The sequence below is a fragment of the Talpa occidentalis genome, unplaced genomic scaffold (genome assembly GCF_014898055.3).
Source record: "Talpa occidentalis isolate TD23 unplaced genomic scaffold, MPIMG_talOcc4v2.1 talOcc4.5, whole genome shotgun sequence".
In the NCBI taxonomy this organism is placed as follows: domain Eukaryota; kingdom Metazoa; phylum Chordata; class Mammalia; order Eulipotyphla; family Talpidae; genus Talpa; species Talpa occidentalis.
In genome coordinates, this window is record NW_023604861.1 from 111,307,473 (window position 1) to 111,324,418 (window position 16,946).

General features: G+C 42.1%; 1 protein-coding gene across 1 annotated transcript in view; it reads right to left on the reverse strand.

Moving 5' to 3' along the window:
• RHOQ (ras homolog family member Q) overlaps positions 1-16,946 on the reverse strand; it is a 31,408-nt gene that overhangs the window by 3,732 nt on the left and 10,730 nt on the right. The window contains exons 3-4 of the mRNA XM_037528120.1: positions 2,064-2,228; positions 1,676-1,771 (exon numbers count right to left, since the gene is read on the reverse strand). Coding sequence (XP_037384017.1) covers positions 1,676-1,771; positions 2,064-2,228 — 261 coding nt within the window. The remainder of the gene's footprint in view (positions 1-1,675; positions 1,772-2,063; positions 2,229-16,946) is intronic.

The following is a 16,946-nucleotide window of genomic DNA, read 5'->3' on the forward strand; positions in this document are numbered from 1 at the left end:
TGATCCCTGGGTCTTCCAACATTCAGAGGCAGTGTGTGAGGAGGTGGAGAAAAAGTAAATAAGGGGAAACCCTAAGAGAAAGATTCAAGGAAGCCAAGCAATGACAGTTTCAGGAAGGAACCAACTGTGCCAAATATTGCTGACAGGTCTAGAAACAGGTCATATTGTTTTGTAACCACTTTTTTTTTTCTTAAATTATATCATAAATATGAACATCTCAACATATATGAATTTTTAATACATGCAGGGCTTTTTTTTTTTGCGTCTATTAACAACTCGGCAAGTTGGACACCCTCTCCTTTTAAAAACATCTTTATAATTCTCTTAGGAGAGAGATCCCTATACATGCAACTATGTGGTCAAGTGTGTGTACAGCTTTAAGCTTTTTGCATATTGTTAAGATTGATTTTACGCAATGATCAACAACAGTACAACAGAATGCTCATTTCTTTGGAACAGTGGCTATTACAAGTAATACCTCATTTTATACATGGAAATGAAACTTACATTTGACTAAGGAGTCTGAACATATTTTTTGTCATGAACAGCAATCTGCATTTTTGGGTGAATTTTCCATTGATATTTTAAACTATTTTACTATTGGGGGTGTATATATATATATATATATATTTAAATTATTAACTCATGCAACAAATTCCTATACACTAAGGATACTAATTCATTTTTCTGTAACACGTGTCAAGTTTGTTACATGACTTCTAATTTTATTTCTGGCATTTGCTGTGCTGTTAAATTTTTATAGTTAAATCACCAATACCTTCACTTATGACTCTTATACCTTTCTTATATTTAGAAATTTCTTCTTGCCCCAAGATTAAAAAATTGAATACATGGAATTTCTAAAGCAACTTGTTTGTAAAGCTATTTATCTTGTTTTTCAGGAAGCCTGTCCTCCAAAAAGTTTTCTTCTACATTAAGAAAGATCTTATTAGATTCTGTCTCCACAAATGTCCTATTAAAGTCCACAACATCTGTTATAGCCAAGTGGAGAAAAAAGTAGACCAAGCTTTGGGACAAGGAAGAATATAAGTTAAAGATAATATGTGCATCGCAGTTACACATCCTTTTTGTAGAAGGAATATATTTTCCACCCTCTTCATAAAAAGATTAGAGGAAAATTTAACATTTCTTTTCAAACCTAGCCTTTGATTGTTTCTAACTGCAGATTTAAACCATCATCCCCTGCCCCTCTACTCCATACTCCCTGAGTCTTAACTGATGACAGTCTGATTTGGTCCAGTACAAATGTTTATGTGTTTAAGAAGGGCTTAAATATCAGGATATTTTGTTGATAACTCTTTCTACACATGGTTTATACACTGGTGGTATAGCATAGAGCCAGCCCTGGGCACAGTCAAGGCCCTGGAGTGAGACCTTGCCTGAAACCCATCTCTGCCGTTATTACTTGTGGACCCTCAGGCAAGTTACCTGACATTGACGGGGGTCTGTTTCCTCTTCTGTAAAGCTTGGGGGCGGGTAGTCAAACCTACCTCAGAGTCAGTACAAGAATGAAATGAGCTAATGCATTAAAGCACTTGGCACAGTGCCTGGCATACAGTAAATGCACAAGAAATGTTAGCTTCTATTATTACCTTGGCTTCTTTACATTTATTTTATTTTACATTATTTTAAAATTTGGTAAATGTTCCATTACCTCTTTTGCTAGTTTCTGTCCTTGTTCCACACATATAGGCTTTTCTTTCATATCATTCAGTCTTGCTAAAGTTTTGGGGTCATCTCGGAGATCAATCTAATTAAGAAAGGTCAATAATGTCCCATAATATTATAAGTCTTTCAAGATAAATCAAAGTGTAGTCCCATTTAATTCCCACATACATATTTTTAAAAGATTAAATAAAAGAACTTAATTTTTTAAACCAACTAATGTAATTGCTTTCTTTGGGCACTACTTTTTCCAAAAATGTGACAGAATTTACTATAATTTGCCACATAATCATTTGCTAATCTGTAGGACCAAGAGTCAGAGTAGCCACAAGAAGACAAGCCACAGTTCATCCTGAAGTGGTTAAAATCAGACATACCTGAGTTCCTATTAGTAAAAAGGGGACATTGGGTGCGTATTCCTTAAGTTCCGGCACCCACTCCTCTTTCACATTCTGAAATGAGGCTGGATTTACCACAGAGAAGCATATTAGGAAGACATCAGTCATTGGGTAAGATAAAGGCCTCAGACGATCATAGTCTTCCTAAAAAAGAAAGAAAGCCTTCATTGTTTCCATTGCCATGTCTTCAGTTTGCTAACATGTCTATGAGATGACAGGGTCAGAGAAGTAAATTCAAGAGTATTCCATTTGCGGGCCTCCCCAATGGTGCAGCGGTTGAGTGCTGGGCTACGAAGCTGCCCGCAGCCTCTGCAGCGCAGGTTCGATCCCTGGCTGCCAGCGAGGATCCCACATGACGTGCAGACCTCTCCTGCCACCTGCCGCTCCCCTCAGCACTGTATTTCATCACTCTGCCTGCTCTGCTCCCCGCTCTGGCTCTGGTGAATTCTCTCACCCTCCCGTGCTTCTGACTGTACCCAGTGCTTGTATAAACAAATAAATAAATCTTTAAAAAAAAAATGATTCCATTCATTCCATTTGTTTCTGCTGTTGTTTCTTTTGGTTCTGAACACCAGTGGGGTGAAAATATGGCAATATCTTTACACCTACAATGAAACCTTTTAAGAAAATACATTGAGACTACAAAAGCTGTCACTGGCAACATTTTTAACTAAAAAGTTTGCACAAAGAACTGACTGTTGCTAGATGGTGTAAGTGTTGTCACTGGTAATAACTTATATACTGATGCTTGCAATGCTTACTGTTCTCTCTCCCATGTGGCATTTATTTAAACTGTTTAAGAACTAAATGACGTAAACCATGATCTCTGTTTTCCACTTGAGTAAACTAAGGCATAGAAGTTAAATAACCTGTAAAAGGATGTCAGCCAGTAAACCTCGGCAGTTTTTATTCCAGCCGCTATACCCTTTACCACTATACCCAGCAACTCTATATTCCTGAGCAAACTTATGCTTGGCATGGCCAGGAAATGAGGTATTCTCATTAAAAATCACTCCCTATCCATATTTAGATTTCCAATTTCCACAGAATTAGAAATGGGGATGCTAGCTCATGGGATTATGAGGACTAAATGAAACAATGCAACTGAAGCACTCAGCATAGTGCAAGGCACATAAAAGATCCAATTCCAAGGTTTTAAAATAACTTCTTTATCCCATGGGAAATTGATTTTCCTATTCCTCTGCAAATCCACGCAGGGTCCCATCAGAAGTATCCCAGCCCTGGCTTGCTAATTTTACTCCAACAACAAAGACAAAACTCCTTTAATGAGAAGAATTTCCACAGTGGTATCAAAAATACACAAATCAAACTGATCTCTTGAGGACAGTATAATCTCCAGATTAATAAGAGAGAATGCTATCTTATTACTGTACTAATTAGTCATTTTGGAACACAAGAGCCTATAGACTAGTTAAAATGTAACAAAAAGATTTATCAAAGAAAATCAAATTAGATACTTTAATGAAAATTTTACTTTTCAAGTACGTTTACCTCATCAGGGAAATAGAATGTACCCTTTTTCTCTAGGAGTATATGACAAGTAATAAAAAAAAAGTGAATGTAAAGTCCTCTAGAAATGCTTAATAATATTAATCCAAATATCCTACAGAACACAAGTCTGTCATGCAGGTTCCTTTGATGATGATATTGAATACTGACTTTTCTCAATGAGAGAAAGGAAACTAAACCAATCATTTGTAGATATCTGTTAAATTGCAGATTTTGTTGGAATAATTGTGAAAAACTGGGGTTATAAAAAACAAAAACTAGTGTATTTAGAACACCTTGGAGAGAAATGTAACTTCTTAAGTCTGAAATATCTAGAATGAATTTGTGCTCATAATTTCCAGTTAAATAATTGGCAGTTATTATAAGAATGTGACCTTTCTACTTCCATCCAGCCCGAGTAATTAGAAGTCTAATAATAGACAGAAAATTCAAAAAATAAATTATCCCCTGTGCATACTGTATCCCGTATCATATAAAACCTGTCACTGGGCAATAATTTGAGTGAACTAAATATAAAAATTTGAATTTGGGGGTGAGTGAAACATGCAGAATCTTTCATTTGAGGCTATGGATTTTAACTTGAATGACACAAAGAAAGTTAATTGTAGAACAACTGCCCTTACTTCAAAATAATCACTCATCAAAATCAGAACTTCTCACAGTCAACTCTCTAGTGTTCTCCTAATTAACAAATCAATTATATTTTAATTCCAACCAAAAGGCAGGTACTTAAATATTTCAATATGCTAACTGGAACATTCTCAGGAGTAGAGAAAAGCATATTCCTGACAACTAGTTCATATCAAAACTATAGAAAACAATGTTGAGTTTGGTCAAAATGGTTGTTAGAATACTTAGTAAAATCTTTAGCTTCTTAACCAACTGTCTAAGTATAGGAGTTAGCTAGTTTTTAAAAAATATATTCCAACAGCTTAGTGATTAGGCTGTCCATTCTTGTCAAGAGTCCTTGATCTACAATGATAACAATCCTTGAAATAGATCACACATTTACAACCTGACAAGAATATGCAGGCTGTAAAAGAAATGTTCTTTGAGTCGAAAAAAATCTTCAGGTGAAGCAGGGAGCCGAGGCAAAAAACAACCAGCTAGATGCCCCTTAAATGTACCAGGTCACAAGCAAGCAGTGCCTCTGGGAGCCTCTACTGTGTCCCCTTCATGTGGATCTGGGCGCTCCCTCTGACTTCAGTGCATTGTTTAAAATACACGCTTTGTGGATGTGCATGCGTATTTGAAATACATATCCACAGTACATATTTTAAACAAAACCACTTACACTGGACAGTGTAGGCCTTGCAGGGCTATATGTGATCTATAAAACACCTTATAAACATTGGTGAAGCTCTCAAAATATACCAGTTTGTTAAAAAATAAGGCACCATGCTCAAATGAGCAACTGCACTGTGATACATTTGTGCACTAAAGCTTTGCGACCTCAAAGTCTCAGCCTGGAAGACAAGACACTCAGTGCTGGTGTCAAACACATACAGGAGCCCCAAGAAGGAAGGGCTTGATGGATGGGGAGACACATACATTGCTCTGAGGGAGTTCCAGGAAGGAACAGAAATGTGTGTGAACACTAGATTTTCAAGTCCAAATGTGGTAATTAAGGAACACTAAGAAAGGACTCAGAAGAGATGGCATATGAGTTGAGTATTACACAATAATTCTTCATCAGACAAGCAAAAAATGGTCCATTTTTGGTGCTTTGAGGAATCTGCACACTAAGCTCCAGAATTTTAAAGTTTAGAATGGCTGCTGACTACTTTAAGAGTTATATAAGACAGTGAGCAACAGTGCTCCCCTGCCCCACGCCCAACAACTGGTGCCTTGTGGTATATGAGGAGCTACTCTGCCACTTCCCGGTGCACAATGGTCATCTCCATGTGAAACATCTGTTTGAGTGAGACGTTCAAAACAGGTAACAGGCATGACCCTCAAAACACTCAGCCCCCCAAAGAGTGGTGCTATCCTGAAGTCAAGGGGCCACATGGGTAGCAGCTAGCTCTAAAGATGGGTGTTTTGTCCTAAATGTAATGCATCAACTATCAGCATTGTTGCAATAGTTCTGGTAATAGTAGTCACTGAAAATTCATTTCCTTTGTGTGGTCCTTTTACTGCTTTTTAGTTCATTTATATTTAATTTGTGAAATAAGAATATCAGTCCTTACTCTCTTAAAAATAACTATTTTTCAAAGAAGATGGTTTGAGTCCCCTTTGGGGAGCATCTTGCTAAGTTTGGTTCAAAATGTGTCAATGGTGAATTTATTGAACTTGCCTGTCAACTCTCATTACTGTTGGAGTAAAGAAAATTGGGGGAGGGGAAGTCATTGTTTTTAGATGCAATAAATTCCTAAGAGGTAACTGTTTTTCCAAAACAGTTTTTCCAAAACTTTTCAAATATTTTGTTTCTGTTTCTTTTTTTTAATCTTCAGTTCAGTTGTGAAAAGGCATTTATATATCACTAGCCTAATTAGTTCTCAGTAAAATTACTGCAATTGATGATTGAGCTTGTAACTTTAGCAACTGTCATCTTCATATATTGTCATTTGTACTGTCAGTCTTCCAAAGATTTTACCAATTATTTGAGAGCAGTGATCAGATTTTTGGCTTCTTTTTCATCACTGTCTTCCTTTTGGTTAACTAACCAATCATAACTTCTGTTTAGATGAACTATAGAAAAAGGAAAGAAATTTTAAATATGCTGTGGAAGGGTCAGCCCCTGAGAGCAGGCTCTGCCATGATCTACCCCTGTCACTAAGAACCAACACTTCCTCTTTGCAAGAAGAGACTGAACTAGATCGCCACGTTGCGTGGTTAAAAATGCTCAAACTAACACTTTTTACTCTTGTGAGCAGCCCGAGTAACAGATTTAATGTGGGAGGAGGTTTCAACTGTTGGATAAAAATCAAGTTTCAGGATTCTGTTTTATCTAAACTGACCCCACCAGGCAGAGGATCAAGACTTAGCTAAATATGGCCTTTCGGCAAGCTTCATTTCCCCATCTGTGAAGGGAGAATAAATATAGCATACACATGTTAAGATAAATGAGAGAGCTGGTCAAGTGTTGTGAGCTCTTGAACAGACAAGCCTGGCTTTCCAAAAAAAGACAAACCACAACGTCGGAGCCAGGGCAATTTCTTTTGTGCATGGTGTGATGACTTCCTTTGTTGTAAAGGATTTAGAGCTGAAATTCTGTATTTTCTGAAGCTGTAATTACAAGTCTCTTTCACTGAAACAGAGGTCAGCTGGCCTAAGGCAAGCAAAAGAAAGTAAATGTCAGGTCACATGTCCCTGCGATATATTCCTTTTCTAACTTTCTGGACAGAAATTTCATGTTGATAGAATACTCATTGATTCATTTTGACAGATCTCTGCTGACCACAGCATACGCTCTAGCAAAAAACAGACATGGAACTGCCCTCAGAGAGCTCATGGTAAAGTTGATCCTTGAATAACAAGGGAGTTAGGGACACTGACATCCCATGCAGTCAAAAATCCACATTTAACTTATGACACCCCCAAATTTTACTACCAATTTAACCAGCTCTTGACTGGAAGCCTTGCTGACAACCAAAACAGTTGATTCACACATATTTTGTGTATTATATGTATTATGTACTGTATTTTTACAATAAGCTAGAGAAAAGGAACTTTAAAAATTATAAGGAAAAACAAATGCATTTGTCATACTGAATCTACCAGTACTGTGAGTTTGCACCATGTTTACAATAAAATCTGTTTGTATGTGGAATCACACAGTTCAAACCCATGTTATTCCAGGGTTGGCTGTATAATAGAGGAGGAGGCAGAGATCCTCAATTAGGACCATATAAGTCTAAGGTGGAGAACACTGTGGAAATATGGGAGGTGTATTTGATTATCAAAATGAGTGGGGGAATTCTACTGGCTTTCTGGGGTGGGAGCAGAGTGTCACGTAACCTGTGATGAAAAGCAGTTCTGTGCCACATGGCTGGTGATGTTACTGCTAGGTGTTGATGAACATGTGAGACCTTTTAATAATTACCTAAATCTAGTATCTAACTCTGTTGTTCATAAAAGCACAAATTATTTTCTCAGGGTATTAATGAATTTTCCAGGAAGGTAACTGCAGTGCAAATTGAAGGAGAAAGGTAGACTGTACCGTTTTGTGTTCCAAACATCATAGGAATTGCCTGTTACTGTAGAAAATTCCATGCCATTGGCAATATTGCTTCTAGTATCTGAATTTCCAATAAAACACAACTACATTAGTTAACATTGGTAGTTGTCACATCTAAGGTAAATCTACCTATAGGTGTTGGGATCTGACTACACCTGGAGTATACATTATGATTTCTGGAGTATACAGCCCTGGGGATGGAGGAATTTAATTCTGAAATACTTTTTATTATATAAATTACTTTCTTTTTATTTTTCCTTCCTATTTCTGTTAGGATACTATGTTGTTTTTACATTATGTGTCTAGATAGGTTATATTACCTGTAGATTTCATTCGAGGATAAGTGAAGGAGAATCATCTGCTATAACATGAGGGGATGGGTCTGACAGTTAAGACATTGAATCGGGCTTATAACAAAGTTGGACAAAAGCTACTCTAAACGCAAACCGGAACAGGCACAATGACAGGAAAGAGCCAGGTACTAGGAGGAAAAAACTCAAGGGAGCGGTGACATCTACTCTGAGATCTGAGAGCTGGTTGAAGGAGTAGACACAGGACTGTGTGTGCAACAGCTCTGAGGGAGAAATGCCCTGACCCACACTCAAGGCCCTGGGCAAAGCAAAGGGGCCAGGTGGATTGGTGAGGTTGCCCACCTGGATCCTCAGAGCCTACCTGCATGGAAAATAATGAAAGTCTGAGAAAAGGGAGTGATGTCATTTGATATTTAAAGGTAATTCAGGCTGTTTTGGGGACAATACATTACAGCTGGGCAGGAGTACAAGGCGATAGGTGACTAGAGTAATTCAGGAGAGAGGAGATGGTGGGAGATTAAATGGGCTAAGGTATGAAAAGCACCTGGCATGTCATGCCCAGGAGTGCTCCTTCTCTATTCCATCTCCTCTGATTTGGGGAAGAGGAAGAGTCAGGGGAGACAGTTGAGAGGAAAGTGGATTTTGTGCAAAACGCACTGGGAAGCTTTGCTGGTTTAGTAAGTGCATGTTTACATGGCAGACAAGGACAGAAGTCAGGTCTTTTGTTGAAATACCTGAAATAGCAAAAGCAATTTAGATCAAATACACTCTTTTGAAACAATGGTTGTTGACACCAGAGACTTGCAAGAGTCAAGATGCACATGGGCTTTGATGTGGCCATCGCACCCTCACTGGCTCGGGCTACACACACACACAGGTTGTTTACAGCGGCTGACTATGAAACATGCATTGGACACACATTCACACTAGCCTCCTTGGTGCTGCAAGCTCAGTCAATCCAGGAGCTGGGCTTCCCACTACAAAGAACCTGAGCTGGGAGGTGTGACATTGACCACAGCACATGAGAGCCAGTAAAACAAAACCAAAGAGAAACAACACCTGAGGCCTAGATCATGTTAATGCAGAGGGTGCTTGGGAGTGTGGGTGGGGGGCACACATGCCTGATAGTGGACACCTGGAGCATGGGCGTGGGCTTGTGTAAGTGTGCACACCTGATCCTAGAGGCCAGGGATATGAGGGCGGTGTCACTCAGAGACAGTGTCTCTCTACAAAAGAACAAGCGACTAGAGAAGAGACGAGACCACAAGAGAATGCCAGCGAGAGCCCAGAAAAAGTGTAAAGATTTGCTAGGGGCTGAAGGGCGAGCAAGCCTCCTGCCCACCCCCTGCCTTGCCAGCCTGCAGGCTTGCCTCTATACCAGGACACTAGGTGAAGCAGCAAATCTATCCCTGGAGCAATTGGGTCTGTCAGGGGGATTTTTCAGACATTGAGGTGTGGACCCCACAGCCTGGTCAAAATGCTTAGGAATGCTGTGTTACCCACCAAGGGGACTCTGGTCAGAGCCCATGACCTGTCACCTCCACTCCCTTATGGGGCCAGTGTTATGTGCTACCTGGAAGATCAGATGGCAAACATGTCCCTTCAGAGAGCCACGAGCTTAGATAAGCCATCTCCTAAGACACTGCAGCTGGGGCAAGTCACCAGGACAATGATGACAGATCTGGAGGCAGAGGGTCTGGAGGGCCAGTGTTGCCGCTCATGGGCCATGTCACCTGCACAGGTCGTTTCAGTGTTTCTGAGTCTGTTTCCTCATCTATTAAAAACAAAAAACAAAACAGCAAGAGGAATAGACCATGCCATCTGTCTTACAAGGTCATTATGAGGTTATGATTAATTGGGATAAACAGATCCAAAGAAGACCTCAACTGCAGACATTAATGACAAGAGGCACATGTGCTAAGTGCCACAGGAATTCAGAAAGGGGAGAATATGCCACTCTCGAGGACTAGAAAAGGCTGCAAGGAAAAATCAATATCACCAAATGTTTCTCCATCAATCTCCCCACCAGAGCATGGATCTTCAGAGGATTGTGCTGGCTCCCCACAACACTTCTTATAAAGTCCAAACTCTTTAGTTGGGTCTTCAAGGTCCATCCAGCCACATCAAGGTCCTTTTCTTATCTTTAGTGATTTCCCTGGGGACCACCTGCTCTGTAGGCAAAATGGAGCAGTCTGCTTGTTCTCTCCAGCCCCCACTCCAGCCTCTCACGTGTGCCTCTCTGTGCTTTCTTGTGGCCTGGAGTACCTTGTCCTACCTGTGCTCCCTCCCACCCCCAGCCCATAGACACATCTTCTCATCCAGGAAAGTGCTCAAGACCCTCCCCCACCACCCCTTGCACCAGAAGGCTCCTTCCCACCCCCCAGTGTCACTAATAACTGTGGGTATAATTGATAAAGCTGTAAGAACTATAGTATGACACCCTAATAGTTTGATAAGACTACATTTTGAGAATTAAATTAATAAAAATCAAATTGTAGTAGTTACTAGTCATCTGCCGGGTGGGTCACACCAAGAGATGGCCAAAATCCTTGAAAACATGCAAATCTAATCAAGGTAACTGAAATGCAAGGAAAGAAAGCTGTAACCTAATAGAATACGTTTTGGTCTGTCTGAAAAATATGTGAACTGGAAAGTCACAGTCCATACAGACTATATAGAGTCTAGCAAGGGAGAAATTGCATAATTATAATATTAGTGTCAATCCAGCTCTGGCCAGCAATAAGATGCCTGACCTGTAGAGACACAGGTCCTGGTCACTAGAAAGCCACACTCTCATGTGGGAGGAAAAGTTCATCACGTATTTCCACATGCTATATAAATATTTTCTCCGGGCCTCCCCGGTGGCGCAGCGGTTGAGTGCTGGGTTGCGAAGCTGCCCGCAGCCTCTGCGGCGCAGGTTCGATCCCCGGCTGCTCCCCGGCCACCGGAGGAGGGTCCCGCATGGCGCGCAGACCTCTCCTGCCGCCCGCTGCTCCCCTCAGCAGTGTCCTTCGGTCCTTCTGCCTGCTCTACTCCCTGCTCTAGCTCTGGTGAATTCTCTCACCCTCCCGCGCTTCTGACTGTACCCAGTGCATGTATAAACAAAAACAAAACAAACAAACAAACAAACAAATAAATAAAAACATGCCTCTATAAAAAAATAAATAAAATTTAAAAAAAAATAAATATTTTCTCCAATTTCTAATTCTTTTAGCTTCAAACCCTAAATTCTTATGAATCTATTGTCCCAGTTACCTTGAGACTAAGGAAAATTCCTAGCTAGCAAGCACTGGAGAGTTATCCATCACTATTTGTTTTCCAATTATGTAAAAAAAAAAAACAAATTAAACTCCCCCTGCTAAATTCCAGACAACTGAACAGGTGCATTTATCTCTGGTCTCTCCAAAATCCTCTCATTTTGGCCATAAAACAAGTCATAAAGCTACTGGGACAAAGCAAATAGCAACACGATTATAAGAAACGAGAAGGATAAAGAACAAGTAGAGAGAGCTCGGTAATCAAATTCTGAGCCAGGGCCTCCCCGGTGGCGCAGCGGTTGAGCGCTGGGTTGCGAAGCTGCCTGCGGCCTCTGCGGCACTGGTTCGATCCCTGGCTGCTCCTCGGCCACCAGAGGAGGGTCCCACATGGCGTGCAGACCTCTCCTGCCACCCGCTGCTCCCCTCAGCAGTGTACTTCGGTCCTTCTGCCTGCTCTGCTCCCCGCTCTGGCTCTGGTGAATTCTCTCACCCTCCCGTGCTTCTGACTGTACCCAGTGCTTGTATAAATCAATCAATCTTAAAAAAAAAAATTAAAAAACCCCAAAAAACAAATTCTGAGCCAGCCATGAGAGGAACATTAAGAAGCATCTCGGGCCTCCCCTGGTGGCGGCGCAGGTGGTTGAGCACAGCACCGTGAAGCTGTCCGCAGCCTCTGTAGCACGGGTTCGATCCCGGCCAGCCGGCGAGAATCCCACATGGCGCGGCAGACCTCTCCTGTCTCGCCCGCTGCTCCCCTCAGCAGTGTATTTCATCAGTCTGCCTGTTCTGTTCCCCACTCAGTCTCTGGTGAATCCTCTCACTCTCCTGCATGTCTGGACTGTACCCCGGTTCTTGTATGCATGAATAAATAAATCTTTAAAAAAAAAGAAGCATCTCGTTCTGCACAGAAGAACGCCTGAAACTGTGGTCACTGGAGCAATGCGTGCTTCTGTAAGAGGATTGAAGGCAGAGATACAAATGAGGCCAGATTGAAAGCCTGTTTATGAAACAGTAAGATCCCAAGTCCTATTCTCTAAACAGTAAATACTCACCCAACCTTGACAAAAGGCAGAGAACTCTTATTCTCTGGAAAGGGTAGCACAGAGTGTTCCCTGGCAGGGAGGACACAAGGCCCAGATGAACATACTAAATAAAAAAGGCCAGCGTGCACACTGGAGCCCCCTCCACTCACCTCTCAGGACACTGGCGTCCAGCACCAACCCTTAAAGAGGAGAGCGGAAGTCTTCTCCGGGGGCTAGAACCAGTCCAAGAAGTAAAGCAGCCTTTTTACATAATATGTCCCTGAATGAAAAGACCCAGATGGAGGACCCTTCAGCAGTGGTTCTTAACTGTTGGTGCCAAGGGAGACTATGGGGCAACATTGCCCCAATTTGGCAATGTCTGGAGATACAGTCGATCATCTTAACAGGGAAGAGTGCTACTGGCGTTCAGTGGGAAGACATCAGGAATGCTAAGAAACATCCTACAATGCACAGGGAAGTCCCCACAACAAAGAGCTACCCAGTCCAAAGTATCAATAGTTCTGAGGTTGAGAAACCCTGGTCCACAGTCAAGGCAGAGCCCCACACATACACAGAGCTACCGGCACGTTCCAGAGCTCCTCTTGTTAATGTGAGCAGACATCTAAGGAACCCTCTCCATGAAAGACTGATATCACAATGAGACCACCAGGAAGACAAGCACTGTAACATTTTGATAATTTTCCTGCAATTTTTGCTTACATTTTACACACAGGTGTTTCTTCAAAGTTGTCATCATGCTATATAGTTTTGATTCCTGCTTTTTCACACTTAACACATCATTAGCCTTTTCATATAACTTTTTCTTAAAAGCAATTTCTAATGGATGTGATTATTCTAATATACATTATGCTATCACTGAACAAAGCCCTTTTTATTATGCAATAAAATGTTTACAATAATTACGACTATAAATATCACTATGAAGAATATCATTTTATGCAAATTTTATGTACTCAGAGAAATGGGTGACTGAAAATGCAAGGGTCTTTGCCAAATTAAACTGCACATGGGTTGTGCAGGTTGTACATTTTGACTGCCAATGGTGGTGCACAGAGCACCCACTTCCATGACTCTTGGGTATCAATATTTCCCATTTTGTTGAATTGACAGATGATAAAAAAGGATGGTTATTTGCATATCTTCTCAAATTTTGTGCTCACTGGCTATTTGTTTTTCTTCTGTGAGATGTTAGTGTATGCTTTTTTTTCCAATTCTGTACTGAGACCACATGCTGATAATCCTTGAGCAACCTCATTTATATATGGATCTCACACAAACCAGACCCATGGATCTGATGGTGCATGAGTGAATAAGATCAAATTTCTGAATCAAGTTGGCCCCACAGAGCCCCTGCCTCTCAGAGAGGTCTTGGGCAGGTAGCCAGGCAGATGGATCTCTTCCTGACATTCCTCACATTCAGCACTCACCTCCTCCTGTATACCCCATTTTCCACTTGCCTTTTGGTCATCAGAATACATCTTCTCTTTCCAATGGACTCTAAACTCCCAAGGGGAAGAGCCCTGTCTGGGCTCTGCTTGTTCCTCACTTTATCCACGTTTGACAGATATATATTTGATGAATAAAAGTATGAAGGTGTGCATTGAGTGGGAAGACTATGAACAGTCATGGAGAGAAGGGAACATTGGGAGCGTGAAAGGGAGGCCAGGCCCTGCCTGGGGCAGGGGTAAAGACAGTTTTACTTTCTGCTCTCAACCCAGAAAAGAGCTCCCAGAGCAGGGGTCAAAACATCCCGGTCATAGGGGCCTCCCAGGTAGTGCAAGGGGTTAAGACGCAACCTATGAAGCTCGCCACAGCCTCTGCAGCACGAGTTCGATCCCCGGCCAGAGAGATACCCACATGGCACAGCAGACTTCTCCTGGCTCTCCCGCTGCTCCCCTCAGCAGTATACTTCGGTCGATCTACCTGTTCTGTTCCCTGCTCTCTCTCTGTCTCCTCTCATCCCTCCCCCACACCTCTGGCCTGTACCCCAGCTCTTGCATGAATAAATAAATCTTTAAAAAAAAAAAATCTCTGTCACAAAGACTGACAAAAAGGAATGAAAATGAAGACAAGGGTTATTCCATCATAAAAAAGTAAAGAAATATGGCTATATGCCAGAGTATGGAAGAACCTTGGACACCTTATGCCGAGTAAAAGATGCCAGACACTCAAGGCCACATATTGTATGAGTCCATTTACATGAAATGCCCAGAACAGACAAATCCATAGAGAAAAAAGTAGACTCGTGTGGCCAGGAGCTGGAGGAAAGGGAGAGTAGAATGACTACTAATGGGTACAGGATTTCTTTTGGAGATGATGACACTGTTGCAGAATTAAAGTGGATTGGTGCACCATTATTACACTTTATAAATACATAAAATCCATGGAATGTCAGTTATCTGTCAATTTTTAAAAAAGACAAGAGGAGGAAAGTGCTGTAACAGTTTGGTCCACCAGGAATTTCTGAGTAACCCTTTGTTCATAACTCCAGCTCACCTAGACCCTGATGCTTCCACACCCCCACTAGGTTGGGCAGCAGGAGCTCCGGGCTCCCCAACGGTGGCAGGCAGTATTGAAATCTCCCCCAATCCAGGCAGAAGTGAGCAAGTCAACCCATTCACAGCCCTTTTAGCAGAGGGCCACAGGCCACTATGGAGGGACGGCTGACAAAAGACACACTGAAGAATTCCTAAGGTCCAGAACAGTGCACAGGATAGCTCCATATTCCTATTGGAGAACATTACACAATCTGGCCAATATTTTAATCAGACAGACCCGGCAGCCTTTCTGCTAATGAGCCCTGTGAGTAAGAAGTGAATTCTTCTATTCTTAAAAGCGCAATGCTTTAGAGTGACTACCTATAACCTGATTTTACTGACCTTCAATAACATCCAGACAGATCAAAATTCCAAATGAGCTGCTAAGAAAGCCAACATGGGTGTGATGTGAAATCACATGAAACCTTGTGTTTAGAACAATGTGCCACATGCAGACTCCCTTCTGGGGCTTTCTTTCTTGGTGCTGAGTAAAGACTTACACATTAATAAAACCAAATGCTAGACTGCAGCCTACAGACTTGCTCAGTTGAAATTCAAAGAAGGGGTTCAACCCCAGTAGGGCTGGAACCAGAAGCAAGATCAGGGGATATCTTAGTCTCAGGGCCTCACTTTCTGCACCACCCCCTCCGGCTCCTTCCCCAGATCTCCAGAGCCCAAGAGGTCAACAGGAACATCACAGGCAAAAAGTGTGAGCCCTGAACCTAACCAGCTGGCTCAGGAGAACAACCTTTTGGAAACTAATCTGGGTAAATGGAATTGCCCTGGATAATCAGAATTAGACCCTCCCTCTTAGGGGCAATTCTTACATTTAGAATCCTATCCTTTACTTGAAGGGGGATGCCTTTTTCTACACTGGGACAACTTTGCATTGGGGGAGGCTAGAAGTGGGGAAAGAGAGTGAGCAAGGGAATTAAAGGGGCAGGAGCATGGAGGATGAGGACACCTACAGAGAAAGCTTAGGTTATTTAGAAAATTAATTTCTGCCCTGGTGAAGTGGGCATTAGAAAAACAGGCCCTTCCTCCCCGCCACTCCCAGCATCCTGCCAGGGGAGATTTTAATACAATAGGCTGTCCCCCTCATCTGTTGCTTTGGAACTAATTTAGCAGAAACCAAACTTGCTTCCGCCTGAGGGTGAGGCCTGTCCCCACCCAGAGTGCTAACCTCAGCTGCAGTGAACAGTGAGGGCCTGGGCGTTCAGCCTGTCTGGCTCCCTACATTAATTAGTAAGGGTGAGAAATGGCCTGACATACATTTAGGTCTCGCCAAGAACATCCAGGTGCCTACTGTGTGCACAGCCCTGGTCCACACCAATAGAGGTCTCCTGGTGGGGCCTGGGCCCCATCTCCACCAGGGAAGCTAGGTAGGTGGAATGATTCAATTCACTCCAGCAAATATGGAGAGTTGTGACCAAGTGCAGAGAATCAGAAACAAGGGCGTGTGGAGATGTGTTTGATAGGGCTGGCGTCAGAAATGAGTAAGTTTTGTTCCTTGTGTTCTAGGGACAATCAAATGTGTAGGGTGTGGTGTGTGTGGTGGGGGGGATGTGGGTACAGATGTGGAATGTGGTTAGTAAAGGACAGATACACAAGAACTCCAATTTCCTTGAACTTGGTCCCTCTGACATTTCAGCCTGCATCAGAATGACCTGTAAGGTTTGTTAAAACAGCTTTTCCAGAGTTTCTTGTTTGGGCGGTCTGGGATGGAGCCTAAGAATGTGGATTTCTAACAAGTTCTCTAAAGATGTATGTTAGTTGGGGAACCATACTTTGAGAGCCAGGGCAGTAATTCCAAGCCCTGTGTGAGAATCTAGCACATGCAAGAATTCAATCTGAACACTTTTTCCACCTAAAATCAACCTGGAGAACCTCTTAGTCAGCTGGGCTCTTAGGAGAAGCTCATCTCCTGGGATGGACAGAACCTGGCCTCCTCTGTGCCTCTAGTGAACAGGTTCCTGCTCCCCTCCCATCACTCAATGTTGGGTC